The sequence below is a fragment of the Phacochoerus africanus genome, chromosome 5 (assembly GCF_016906955.1).
Source record: "Phacochoerus africanus isolate WHEZ1 chromosome 5, ROS_Pafr_v1, whole genome shotgun sequence".
NCBI lineage: Eukaryota > Metazoa > Chordata > Mammalia > Artiodactyla > Suidae > Phacochoerus > Phacochoerus africanus.
In genome coordinates, this window is record NC_062548.1 from 18,210,713 (window position 1) to 18,224,451 (window position 13,739).

The 13,739-nt window shown below is 50.8% G+C and overlaps 1 protein-coding gene across 2 annotated transcripts in view; it reads right to left on the reverse strand.

Moving 5' to 3' along the window:
* Positions 1 to 210: 210 nt before the first annotated feature.
* ITGAD (integrin subunit alpha D) overlaps positions 211 to 13,739 on the reverse strand; it is a 32,840-nt gene continuing 19,311 nt past the window's right edge. For both annotated transcript variants that reach the window (XM_047779981.1, XM_047779980.1), the window contains exons 15-30: positions 13,150 to 13,280; positions 12,901 to 13,040; positions 11,223 to 11,377; positions 10,832 to 10,963; positions 9,987 to 10,060; positions 9,612 to 9,753; positions 6,897 to 7,010; positions 6,698 to 6,777; positions 6,507 to 6,590; positions 2,622 to 2,700; positions 2,365 to 2,472; positions 2,177 to 2,254; positions 1,672 to 1,785; positions 1,427 to 1,528; positions 1,053 to 1,163; positions 211 to 596 (exon numbers count right to left, since the gene is read on the reverse strand). In XM_047779981.1, coding sequence (XP_047635937.1) covers positions 483 to 596; positions 1,053 to 1,163; positions 1,427 to 1,528; positions 1,672 to 1,785; positions 2,177 to 2,254; positions 2,365 to 2,472; positions 2,622 to 2,700; positions 6,507 to 6,590; positions 6,698 to 6,777; positions 6,897 to 7,010; positions 9,612 to 9,753; positions 9,987 to 10,060; positions 10,832 to 10,963; positions 11,223 to 11,377; positions 12,901 to 13,040; positions 13,150 to 13,280 — 1,758 coding nt within the window. In that variant the 3' untranslated portion in view covers positions 211 to 482. The remainder of the gene's footprint in view (positions 597 to 1,052; positions 1,164 to 1,426; positions 1,529 to 1,671; positions 1,786 to 2,176; positions 2,255 to 2,364; positions 2,473 to 2,621; positions 2,701 to 6,506; positions 6,591 to 6,697; positions 6,778 to 6,896; positions 7,011 to 9,611; positions 9,754 to 9,986; positions 10,061 to 10,831; positions 10,964 to 11,222; positions 11,378 to 12,900; positions 13,041 to 13,149; positions 13,281 to 13,739) is intronic.

Genomic DNA, 13,739 nt, shown 5'->3' on the forward strand with positions numbered 1-13,739 from the left:
CGGCAATGCAGGATCCTTAACCCACTGAGCGAGGCCAGGGATCGAACCCACGTCCTCATGGATACTAGTCGGATTCATTACCGCTGAGCCACAACGGGAACTCTGAGAGAACATTTTCTACCCACAAGCAGGTCTTCTTCTTATCCCCTGCCCCAGTCTTACTAAAACAGCATTCAGGTCCCTGGATTAGAGCTCTTTCATCCAAGGAAATCGTGTTATAATCACCCTCATTTAATGGGACAATTCCTGTATAAATGAGAGTTCATGCTGGCATTGTGCTGGCTTCTGTAAAAAGTAGGTCATCACTGAAGAAGTCTGTTTGCAGATGTGTAAAAATGTAAAAATCTTTCACCTGACTGAGTACCTGGTTGAGCTGCTCTAGGCCAGCCCAGATTCATGCCGACGTTATTCCCACAGAAGTCGATTTGTAGGTTAAGCCAGGATGAGCCCGTGGGAGTGGAGATAAATGGGAAAGTGGATTATTAGGACGAAGGTTTATTGGGGGCTTCACTGCTGAAATCCTCCCCACTGAGTGTGGCAGCGTCTTGAGGCTGGTCACCCATCATTTCTTTGTACTGGCGTTTGAAGAAGCCACACTGTGAGGGGAAATAAATCCGAACATCTGGCTAAGAGGGCAGGTAGAAAGCTGGGCACAGGAACAAGTTGAGACGGAGAAGGGAACTAAGCTGACTTGTATTTCTGTGCCAGATCACTTAGGTGAACAACAGCTATTATGTATTACCTACTGGGTGCCAAGCTCAGTGGTTATACACACAGTCCACAGCAGAAAAGCATAAATTCTGCCTACACCGGCTTCATGCCTGCCCATTTCAGCCAGGATGTGATGTGGGCATTATCCCGATTTTAAAAATAAGGAAACAGGCTCATAGAGGCTGAGCAACTTGCCTGACGTTAAACGGTCAATAAGAGCCAAAATATGTCCCCAGACCTGCCCGACTCCATTGTCTGGAGTTCTCCCTGCTGTTCCATCCTGTCTATGCGGGGGCAGGGGCTGGATGGTGGTGGCATCAGGAATGGGGTGGAACCCTCACCTTGTACAGCAGGGCTGTGATGAGAACCAGCAGCAGCAGTCCTCCCACGGAGCTGCCCACGATCAGGGGGACGGGGTTGTAGACCTCATACTCTTCCAGCACCATCTCCATCTGAGGGGGGGATCGGAAGCTCTCAGGCCTTTGCTGTCCCAGACCCCTCCCGGATCCCCCAGCCTTTCACGCCCTCCCCTCCTTCCTCGGCCCGGCTCCCAGGGGCGCCACACAGAGGCTCTCGTGGGCTCAGGGACCTGCGTCCTGCCCAGGGACCTCCGCCCTTCCACTGTCCGGGCTCGCAAGCCCCCCACCCCGCAGCCCAGATTTGGCAGCGGGAGCGCTCTCGCCAGCCCGGCCGCTGCCCGTCACACGGCCACTACCTGGGCTCTCAAGAACGCCTCCTGTCCTGGAAGCTGGGAATACACGGATCTGTCAAAGGCGATCTCGGCCACGCTGACGACCAGCACCTTCTTCTGCGCCGTCTGCGGAAGAGAAGGGGGGCGGAGAGCCGAGAGCGAGGCTGGAGAGGACGCAGGGTCAGAGGGCAGCCCGGCTGGAGGGGACCCAGGCACCACCTCGGGCCCCCCTGAGTCTGGGAAGGGGCTCTGCTGTTGGGCCCACGCACCTGGCTGATCCAGTCAAAGCTGAGGTTGCCCCGCAGGCTGAAGTCAAGTTCCTCCTGGACGCCGAAGGAGGGGACGTCACAGCGGAACCTCAGGCAGTCGGCCATGGAGCAGTCCTGGGGGCGGGAGAGGAATGAAGTTGAGGTGGGTTTTCATTTAAGGAGGAACCAAGGGAGTTCCCGTTGTGGCTCAGTGGGTTAAGAACCCAACTAGTATCCATGAGGATGCTGGTTCAATCCCTGGCCTCACTCAGTGGGTTAAGCATCTGGCATGGCTGTGGCTGTGGTGGAGGCCAGCAGCTGTGGCTCCGACTTGACCCCTAGCCTGGGATCTTCCTTCTGCCCCAGGTGCGACACTAAAAAAAAAACAGGCATCGCGAGAAAATCTGTCAGATTCAAGAGAGGCAGAATTGCAGCACGTGAATATGTCGCCGCCACCTAGCAGCATCTTCCTGGATCCCCCCAGGGTGCGGCTGGTCCTGCAATGGGAGTCCAGGGCCTTTCTCACCAGCACGGAGGTCCCTGGCATCTGGGTCTGGAAGTCAGGATGCCGGGGAGGTTCCCTCTCTGACACACAGGGGAGACTCTAGGGAGAGAGAGAAAAAAAAAACCACGGAATGCTCAGCGGTTCCCTGGTAAGAGGGTATGAGGCACTGTGGGGTCAGACCCTGGACAGGGAAGGGAGGCAGGTGGCACCTGTGAAGGGGCCACCATGGCCACGTCCCACACAGCCACACTGTTCAGCTGGACAGGGACCCGGAAATGAACGCTGATGGCCAGACTTCGCTGACTCAGGTTATTCACCTGCAGAAAATTGAGAAAGAAGGTCACTGTGGGCCCCAGAGCACCCCCAACTCCTCCCTTTTCCTCCTCCAGCCCCCGGCCCCTCTCCATCTCCCCCACCGGCTTCCCCGCCAGGGGCAGGACAATCTTGATCCCCCCTGGCCTCTCACACGGTATCGATGCTCAGCTGCTTTTTTGCTCTTCTTGTCATAGACTGAAAAATTGAAGTATTTTGTAGATTCTTCCTGCCTGCAGAGAGAGAAGGCTTGTTGGTGCAAAACAGCCATGGGACCACCCTCAGTCGCACCCCAGCCCAGTGCCAGGGCTCGGTTGGACCCAGGATACGCCCCAGGGGAGTCACGATGGCTCCACGTGCCTGTGTGGCCTCAGCTTCAGCTCCTCCCCTTCCATGGCCTTTGCCTGGTCACCCAGGGTAGCTTAGCCCTTGAGTCCCCTGCTCTTTCCTAGCCCTGTGACTTTGCGCAAGATCTTTTTTGTTTTTTGTTTTTGTCCTGCTTTGAACGTCCTTACCCACTCCCCTTCTGGAAATTTCCACTTAAAGGCTCAACACAAAATATTTCGCCTATGCAGTTCCTGTGGTGGCTCAGCAGTAATGAACCCGACTAGTCTCCATGAGGACTCAGGTTCGATCCCTGGCCGCGCTCAGTGGGTTAAGGATCTGGCATCACCATGAGCTGTGGTGTAGGTTGCAGACGCGGCTTCAATCCTGCCATTGCTGTGGCTGTATCGTAGGCCTGTTTGACTCCTAGTCCGGGAACCTCCATATACTGCACGTTCAGCCCTAAAAAAAAAAAAAAAAAAAAAAAAAAAGGAAAGGAAAATTTCCCATAGGAAAAAGGCCTTCCCTGTGCTTTCTCTAGTAGGCCTCCCATCATGCTTGCAGGGGCAGCTGCCAGAGCAGATAAGTCTAAGGGCACTTGAAGGAAGCATGGCCTGGAACACTCAGTAAAAGATGGGGTGCGAGCCCTCCCATGATGGGGTAAAGAAAATAGACGTGGCTATCCTGGGGCAGTTAAGTAGACGTGAGGGAAGACGGTGTGTGAACACAAGCCCATGGAGTGGACATAAATGTTCCAGGCTGCAGGTGGCTTCCTGTCCATCCATCCATCCACCCAGGGCCTCCTTCAGTAAACATTTACCATGTCCCAGGCCGTGTGCTTGACCCCACTCTTAACAAGCTATCATCCCTCCCTTCCCAGAGCTTAACACCTAAGGGCTCAGAGAATTCAGGCAAACAGGCAGAGGGACCTGCATGTTTCACCGGTAACCAGCATCTAGAAGCCAGGCCAGCCCCCAAAGCAGCCCACCCCCCGACTTTTCCCAGGCATGTGACTATCAGCTTGATTATTGAGTGTGTGGGCTCTGGAGTCAGACCACCTGGGCTCCCACCTCAGGTACCCGAGTAACTTAAGGCACATTCCTTAACCTCCCTGGACCCCAGTAGTTTTTCCCTCTTGAAAATGGAGAAGCTAATAAGAGTGCCTGTAAGAGACTTTTTTCTTTTCTTTTTAAGCTTCATAGGGCCGAACCTGCAACATATGGAAGTTTCCAGGCTGGGGGTTGAATCAGAGCTCACATCAACACCAGATTCGAGCCACACCTGCAGCCTATACCACACTTTGTGGCAACATCACTGCGTGAGGCCAGGAATCAAACCTGCATCCTCGTGGATACTAGTCGGGTCCTTAACCTGCAGAGCCACAGTGGGAACTCCATGCACTGGACTTGTGATGAGGTTTGTAGCAGTGCCATGAATGTTAAAATCTATTTTTTTCTTAGTGTGCTAGCCTTCCTCTCTACTCCCCATTCCACCCTTTTCTCTCTCTGCTTCAGTTTTCTCACCTTAACATCTTCCAGTTCTAAACCTCTTTTCAAATTTGAGTAAATCCCTCCGCTTCGCCAATCCTCGGAGAGACATGTCATCTATGGCCATGGGCACAGCTCTGGAGCCGGACCATCTGGGTCTGATTCCTGGTCCTGTCACTTACCAGCTGAATGACAGAGGTTAAGTCATTCAACCTCTGGACTTTCTGTGTTGGCGAAAAGGGCTAGAACAATAACTGTAAGAGCTAACAGGAGGGGTAGATGAATGCAAATACATGTAAAGTACTTAAAACAATGCCTGGCCTATCATAAGTACATGGAACTGAAAGCTAATGAGTTTCAGTGTTTTCCCATGGATAAAAGGGGAAATTCACACGTGGAGTTTGGAAGGGCAATGACCTGTGACCCCCTTCTCTAGTTCCCTAAAAATTGGCACATCAGCAGCAAACTCTGACCCATGAAAATACATATACATATATATATATTTGTTTGTTTTTTCAGGACTGCACCCATAGTGTATGGAAGTTCCCATACTAGGGGTCCAATCAGAGCTGTAGATCTGAGCTTTGTCTGTGACCTACACCACTGCTCACAGCAACGCTGGATCCTTAACCCACTGAGCGAGGCCTGGGATTGAACCCACATCCTCATGGATACGGTCGGGTTCACTACCACTGAGCCACGATGGGAACACCCTACGGCAATATTTTAAGCTTTCCGATCAACTCTAAAACCTCTGGGAAACAGCCAGGTGGGTGGGGCTTCTTGTGTGTCCCCATCCTGGCCCGCCCCGCTCCCTCCCCCACCTCCAGGACCCAGAGCACAGCCCTCCCCTCCCCTTTCCTGTGGCTTGCCTAGGCCTTGCCAGCAGTTTCTCATATTTCTGCTCTCCTCTGAGTTTTGTGAAAACCTGACCTTTTCCCTGCTCTGTGTGGTGACAGACCATATCTTGCTGGGGACAAACTCAACCACTACAAAGTGCTCAGAAAAGCCTCAGTCTTATTAATCTAGTAGTTTCAATTCAGCACCTTTGTGTTTAGCACAAAGGACAGCATTGGCTTCATGTTAAAAGGAGCCTGCATCTTGGAGAGAGAGGAGGGGATGCTGGGTGGTGGCAAGATATATGTGTCCCACTAGCAGGGCGCTTCATCAGAGAAGGACCAGGAGTTATGGGGTATGGTATTATGGCATAAATGTGTGGTTGCTCACAAGAATTCCCATGTGAGGGTGGAAATGTAAATTGATACAACCACTATGGAGAACAGTATGGAGGTTCCTCAGAACACTCAATACAGAACTACTGTATGATCAGCATTCCCACTCCTGGGCATGTATCTGGACGAAACTACAATTCAACAAGATGCATGCACCTGTATGTTCCAAGCAGCACTATTCACAATAGCCAAGACTCAGACTTCCCATGTGGCTCACAACACAACAGCCAAGACATGGAAACAACCAACAGATGAATGGATTAAGAAGATGTGGTCATATAGACAATGAAATACTGCTCAGCCGTAAAAAAGAATGAAATAATGCCATTTGCAGCCACATGGATATGACCAGAGATTCTCATATTGAGTGAAGTAAGTGAGAAAGAGCAGGATAAATACCACATGGCATCACTGATATGTGGAATCTAAAACATGTCCCAAATGAACCTATCTACAAAACAGAAACTGACTCACAGACATGGAGAACCAACTTGTGGTTGCCAAAGGGGAAGGGGGAGGGAGTGGGATGGACTGGGAGTTTGGGGTTAGTAGATGCAAACTATTCCATTTAGAATGGATAAGCGACGTGGTCCTACTGTACAGCACAGGGAACTATATCCAGTCTCTTGGGATAAACCATGATGGAAGGTAATATAAGGGAGTGTATTTATATGTATGACTGTGCCACTTTGCTGTACAGCAGAAATTGGCACAATGCTATAAATCAAAATACTTAAAAAAAAATAATTCCCATGTGAGGAATCAGAGGGGCTAGCTTGGATACCCATCCTGAAAAGAGCAGACTGAGAGTTCCCTGGTAGCTCATCAGGTGAAGGATCCAGTGTTGTTGCTGCTGTGGTGAGGGTTTGATCCCAGGCCCCCGAGCTTCTACATGCCACAAATGGGCCAAAAAAAAAAAAAAAAAAAAAAAAAGGCAGGCTGTTGTACTCTAGGCTTAGATAGTAGGCTTAGAGGAAGGGCCAAGGGATTAAGTACCTGCTGATGACTGTGTAGATAGCATATTTCACTGGGAGCTCCAACTGGGAGGTAGTCTTGTTGGCTGTAGGCTTATTATTTTCACTGGAGAGAGAAGGGGGCACCTGGTTGGGGAGGAATCCAGGAAAGGATTCCTGGCTGGGGCAGGAGGTGGGAGGGTGAGGGACACACCATACCTGGCCTGGGCTCACCTGCTTACATTGGCCCTCAGAAGCAACCTGTCTCCCAGAGTGGCCTTATAGGAGACATCAAATGTGACTATGAAGGTGCCCTGAGGGAGGAAGAAAGAAGGGATGGGGATAGGAAAGGCTATGGCAGAGCAAGGGAAGGAAACAGATCAGGACAAGGGAGAAGAGTGACAAGGACTGGCATTAAGTGGGCGATACCAACCTTAACGCCCCCTTGGAAGATGGGGTGGTTGATGCTACAGCTGCTGCTCCTCAGGCTCTTGTTCTCACTGGTCACCGCCTCACATGCCAGGCGCAGGGGACGCTGCGGGGGTTGCTTCCAGAGGAGGGGAGTGAATTTTTAAAAACTTACCCACATGCCTATATGAGCTTGATATGTAACAGTGGTGGCATTGCCAAGCAGTAGGGGAGATGACAGTGTTTTCAGTAAATGGTCCTGGGAAAGTTGGCCCATACAAACACTGGATCCCTACCTCACTCCATACATTAGAATCCCAACTAGATTAAAGACTTAAATGTGAAAAGGAAAAATGATAAATCTTTTTTTTTTTTTTAATTTTTAGGGCTGCACCTGAGGCATGTGGAAGCTCGCGGGCTAAGGGTTGAATCAGAGCTGCAGCTTCCCGCCTACACCACAGCTCATGGCAACCCCAGATCCTTAACTCACTCAGCAGGGCCAGGGATCAAGCCCACATCCTCATGGATACTAGTCAGGTTCATTACCACTAACCACAACGGGAACTCCAAAATGATCAATCTTTTAGAAGATGATGCGGGGGGAATTTTTTTTTTTTTTTGTATTCTCTAGGGATGCTCCCGTGGCATATGGAGGTTCCCAGGCTAGGGGTCTAATCGGAGCTGTAGCCACCAGCCTACACCAGAGCCACAGCAACACAGGATCTGAGCCGTGTCTGCAACCTACACCACAACTCATGGCAATGCCGGATCCTTAACCCACTGAGCAAGGCCAGCAATCGAACTCAAAACCTCATGGTTCCTAGTCAGATTGTTAACCACTGAGTCACGATTGGCAACTCGGGAACTCTGACCAGGGAACTATTTCTTAAAATGATACACACATAACACACTAAATAGAAAAGAAATGTTCAATAAAAATCAGCCACAATCAAATTAAGACTATCCATTCAGTAAAAGACACTACACAGAGACTGAAAAAAAACAAGCAAAAGGATTAGAAAAGATATTTGAACACATATAACTGGAAAAGGACTAGTAACCAGAATATGTAAAGAGCTCTTATGATGCAGAAGAAAAAGATAGACAAGTCAACAGAAAAATAAGAGAGATGGGGGAAGAGGGGTGGGAAGAAGGATAACTAGGAGTTTAGGATTAACATATACACACCACATAGATAAAATAGATAACCAGGAGCTCCTATCATGGTGCAGTGGAAATGAATCCGACTAGGAACCATGAGGTTGCAGGTTCGATCCCTGGCCTCGCTCAGTGGGTTAAGGATCTGGCGTTGTGTGGCTGTGGCATAGGCTGGCCGCTGTAGCTCCGATTAGACCCCTAGCCTGGGAACCTCCATATGCCATGTTGCGGCCCTAAACAGACATAAACAAAAACACAGACAAAGAAAGCGTACAGGTATGTTATTGGGGTAAGAGGTATGTTCATTATCACAATTCAGGTAATGGTTGCAGTGTCTGTACATCTTTCAAAGAAATAAAATAAAAATAGATAACCAACCAGAACCTACTAACAAGGCTGAAACACACTCACGGATCTGGAGTACAAACTAGTGGTTACCAGTGGAGAGAAGAATGGGGAGGGGGCAAGATTCACTTGGGGTTAAGAGGTACAAACTACATATGAAATAAATATGATACGAGAGTATACTACACAGCACAGGGAATACGGTCAATATTTTATAATCATTTAAAATGGAGTATAATCTATAAAATATTGAATCACTGTGTTGTACACCTGAAACTAACATAATATTGTAAATCAACCATACTTTCAAAATTGCAGAAGGAGTTCCCACTGTGGCACAGTGTTTTAAGAATCCAACCATGGCAGCTCAGGTCACTGCGGTGGAGCAGATTTGATCCCTGGCCTGGCATAGTGGGTTAAAGGAACCAGCGTTGCCACAGCTGTGGTGTAGGCCACAGCTGTGGCTCGGATTCCATTCAGTCCCTGGCCTGGGAACTTCCGTATGCCATGGGTGTGGCCTTAAAAAAATTGCAGGAAACAAATCTGACTAGGAACTATGAGGTTGCAGTTTGATCCCTGGCCTTGCTCAATGGGTTAAGGATCTGGTGTTGCCGTGAGCTGTGGTGTGGGTCACAGACATGGCTCGGATCTGGTGTTGCTGTGGCTGTGGCGTAGGCTGGCAGCTACAGCTCTGATTCGACCCCTAGCCTGGGAACCTCCATATGCTGCAGGTGCAGCCCTAAAAAGACAAAAAGACCAAAAAAAAAAAAATTGCAGGAAAAAAGGAACATATGACATGTTTCCATGCACATACTGACAAAACCCAACAGTATTATCTAGGAATAAAGAAATACAAGGTACTAATTATCACAAAGTCAGAATAGTGACTGCCTTTGGGGAGAGTGTGAGATTATGACGAAGAAAGGCACAGATTGAAAGGGCTTCTGGAGGTACTAGCAGTGCTTTATTTCTTGACCCAAATATTAATTTTTTTTTCTTTTTGCCTTTTCTAGGGCCACTCCCTAGAAAAGGCAAAAAGAACCACTTTGCCACGACGGGAACTCCCTTGACCCAAATATTAATTACCTAGACTTTTGCTTAATATTATTCATTAAACTATACATACGCCTCATGCGCTTGTGTGTGTTTGTATTTCAACATAGAAGAATTCAAAGGAAGGTGCTGTAACTCAAGGCAGAGGAGGTCCCAGGCACTAGAGCTCAAGGGTACTGTTTACCTGGATTCCTATCACTCGCCGATAGGACAGCCCTGCTGGATAGTAGAAGCTGATCACCGTTTGGTAGGAATCTTCGCCCTCATTCCACACAGTCACTGTCATATTGAGCTCCAGGGCGCTCCCCACCATCAGGGTCTGCAGGCTGAACAAGGAAGGACAAGGCTGCCCTGGAGAAAGTTTCCACTGGAAATAGGCTGGACCTGAATCAGGGGCAGGGGCAGGGCTCTGGGAACTCAGCTCTGGGCTGATAACCTTCCCATCAAAAGCATTCTTCGTTAGAACAAGAGCCAAAGGGAAACGCGTGGCCTTCTCATCCTGTGAGGACGGGACACTCAAAAGCTTGAGCGTCTGGATGGGAGAGGAGAGAGAACTCACCCTGAGAAGCTGAGGTTGACACTCAGGTCCCCTTCACACAGGTGATCTTGCCCACAGTTCTTCTCAAAGGGGAGCTGCAACAAAACAGGAGGTCTTACGCCAACTCAATTCCGTCCTTAGGAGCCCTCATCAACACTGCCTATTTACTGAGCACCCACCTTGCACCCAGCGCCGCCACGCTAGATGCTGGCAAGGAGTGGGGCAATGGGGGCAGGCAGTTCGAATATATAAAAAAAAGATAAGACAAGATCCTTGGCTTCAAGGAACATGAAGTTGAGTTGAGGAATCAAATCCAACCCATGCTGGAACATGAACGTGATTAGTTGTCAGTAACGGGGCAGGTTGCAGGTTAGTAAAGGTGAGTAGACCTGGTTCTTGCACTCAAGGAACCTACAATTCCAAGAGATCACAGAAGTAGACGCGGATGGCTGTGACTCCAGTCATGTGATTTTTGGCTTGGTTTCACCCTGATGCAACAGAAGGTCAGAGAAGTGACAGATGCCAAGAGTGGTTTTCAAAAGCGGGGAGATAAGACTGGGGCTTTGGAGGTAAGAGGAGATCTTGGAGGTGGAGAGGAGGAGAGGTTCACCACATAAGAGAGAGGACATGGCCCAAGGCACAGAGGGAGAGAGGAGAAAAGCTGGGAAGGGACTGCAGGATGAGGACCAGAGGGTGCGTGTTGGCGTGACGTGGAGCCCCAGCTGGGATCCAAGCTGGGCAGGCAACTGGGAGGAAGCCTCTTAGATTTGATATCGTTGCTGGGCAGCTGGGAGCCATGTAGGTTCCTAAGCACGTGGAGACACAGCCAAAGTCAGCGCATCCCTGGACATCCTCGGAAGACTCACAGAAGCCGTGAAGAGGTCCTGTGAGCCCACGGCCAGCACAGGGCGAAGGTTCCGCGATGAGGGGATGGGCTCCCCCACCAGGGAGAAGTTGAGTCGCAGTATAATGGGGTTCACCACGTCCTCCACGGAGTTCTGAGGGAGAAGGAGTTTTCAGGAACTCTTGCTACCACTGGGGCTTCTCCTCCACCGCCTCCATTCCCGTCATCCAGAAGCACCTTGTTCAAGCTGCGGAGCCAGGCTCCCCGGCCCCAGCATCATCCCCCGACCTCCCACTGTGGCCTGGAGCCCCAGGTTTCCTGCCCTTCCTCCCTCATCAGGGATGGGAGGTGCCAGAGGCTCCCCTAGGGCTCCCCCTACCCCCAATCCCTCTTCCAGACGCCAAAGTCCTCACTGGTAAAAGCAGCTTCAGGGTTTCACAGTGCTCTCCCAGCCCCAGGGTTTTTCTTTGAGTCAGAGTCCAGTTCTGGGTCTCAGCAAACACAGCACGAGAAATCAGACGGCCTGGGTCCAAGGCCAGATCGTACCTGACGGAGCTCTGGACATCACCTGAAGCGGAAGCGGGGACGGAAGATAGAACGTTAAAGAGAAACTCGACTGTTCTGTTTCCGTTTTTTCCTAAAGTAGAGCCTTGCCTGGGCTCGCTGTGAGCCCTGAGCTGTGTACCAGATGCTGGCGATGCATGTGGAGAAGATGGAGAAATGTGGTCCCAGCCCCCGTAAGCACACAGTCTAGAAAGGGAGACCAGCACACAGGACATGACATCATGGCACGACCCTCGAAAGGGCGGGACCCTCAGGGGGTACCAAGGGGGGCTTGCTAACTCAACCTGGGGGGCAGGGATGCCTTCCTGGATGGGTTCTATCTGAGCTCCATCCGACCTGGAGGATGGGCAGGTGTCAGGTGGGGAGCGGGAGGGAGAAAGCCCAGACTGGGAACAGTGGCTATGATCAGAAGGGAGACAGAACACTGTAAATCAACTATAATGGAAAAAATAAAAATCATAAAAAAAGAAATACATAAAAAAAGAAAAGGACTGTAGCAAGGTGTTCCCGTTGTGGCTCAACGGTAACAAACCCAGCTAGTATCCATGAAGATGCAGGTTGGATCCATGGCCTCACTCAGTGGGTTAAAGGATCCCACATTGCTGTGGCTGTGGTGTAGGCCGGTGGCTACAGCTCCGATTGGACACCTAGCCCGAGAACATCCATATGTGTGGCCCTAAAAAGACCAAAATAAAATAAATAAAAGATCAGAAGGGAGAGGGAGGTTGGAGGTGTATGGAGGGAGTTCCCGTTGTGGCTCAGTGGAAATGAACCTGACTAGTATCCATGAGTACTCGGATTTGATCCCTGACCCCGCTCAGTGGATTAAAAATCTGGCCTTGCTGTGAACTGTAGTGTAGGTCAAAGACACGGCTCGGATCCTGCGTTGCTGTGGCATCGGGCAGCAGCAGCTACAGCTCCGATTCGCCCCTGGCCTGGGAACCCCTATATGCTGTGGGTTCGGCCATAAGAAGACAAAAAAAAAAAAAAAGTACGGAGCAGTTGAGTTCCCTGGTGGCTCAATGAGGTTAAGGATCTGGCATTGTCACTGTTGTGACTCGGGTTCCATCCCTGGCCGGGGGACTTCCACATGCTGTGGGCATTGCCAAAAAAAAAAAAAAAGTGTATGGAGCAAGGGAAGGGGAATGAGGAGAGGCTGGAGAGGCCCCCGCAGCAGGGCATTGTGGGTCTTTATAAATGCAAGAAGGGGGTGGGCCAGGGGTGTTAAGCAGTGTTTAGGACCAATCGCTGCAGTTCTCTATGGAGAGGGGATGGGAGGCACAAGAATAGCCGTGGGCGGAGCTCAAAGTGGGCCGGAAGGAGGGCCCCGCTGGGGCAGTGGAGAGGAAGGGGCAGACCTCAGGTGTCTCCTGAGACAGAACCCAGAGACCTGGGTGTGGGAAGAGAGAGGGAGAAGGGCAGCTGGGTGGATGGTCCAGTTTGGGTGCCTGGACTCGTTCTGTCCTGAGGACAGGGCTGGGGACCTCTAGCGGGGTGAGGGTCTGGGTCTCCCTGGAAGAGACTCACGCAGCTGGTCCTTGGAGCTTCTGTGGATGGTGAGACAGACTGTGGCATTCAGGGCAATGGGCAGCTGTTCCCAGTTCTGGGATGCCACCTCCAGGGGCAGGAATCTCATAGCCACGTCCACAGTTAGCACCGGCCGGCTCCTGGGGGTGCACACAGGGGCTGAGGACTGGCCTCTGGTCCCGGAAGGGGAACAGAGGAGGGGGCAGCTTGGTGAATCGGACATAAGGAGGGGAGGTGGGGAGCTGTCACCTGAACAGGAGCACATGTCCCTGGGCCCCCACGGCCAGGTCCACCAATCCATCCTGGGTGAGGTCCTGACCCCCGCTCAGCGAACGCCCGAAGTACTGGAGACTGAGGGAGAGCTGGGAGCCTGCAACCCGCTGGCCAGAGAGGGGAAAACAAAGACGTGGGAGTCAAGAAGAGGGGACTGGGGAGGTTCGAGAAGGCAGAGATGGGAAGGACACGGAATGGAGAAGTTGAAAAGGAGAGGGGAGGGGTGGAGAGCTGGCCAAGTGAGGAGCCCAGAGTCCCAGGCTGGGAGGGGGGCACTTGGGGTCCAATGAGGATCATGAGGCTGTAGGTTAGTAACAAAATTAAAGTGTAATAGATTCTTTTTCTCATTATTTGCATGCTCATCCCTAAATGTTTGAGGAATGGCGTGCTTAGCGCTCGCATTGATTATTGTTATAAGAAACCAGTGGATTACGGTACAGCCCGGGGAGCTATGTCCAATCTCTTGGCAGAGAACATGATGGAAGAGAGTGTGAGAAAAAGAATGTAGACATATGTATGACTGGGTCACTATGCTGTACGGCAGAAATAGACACAACACTGGGAGT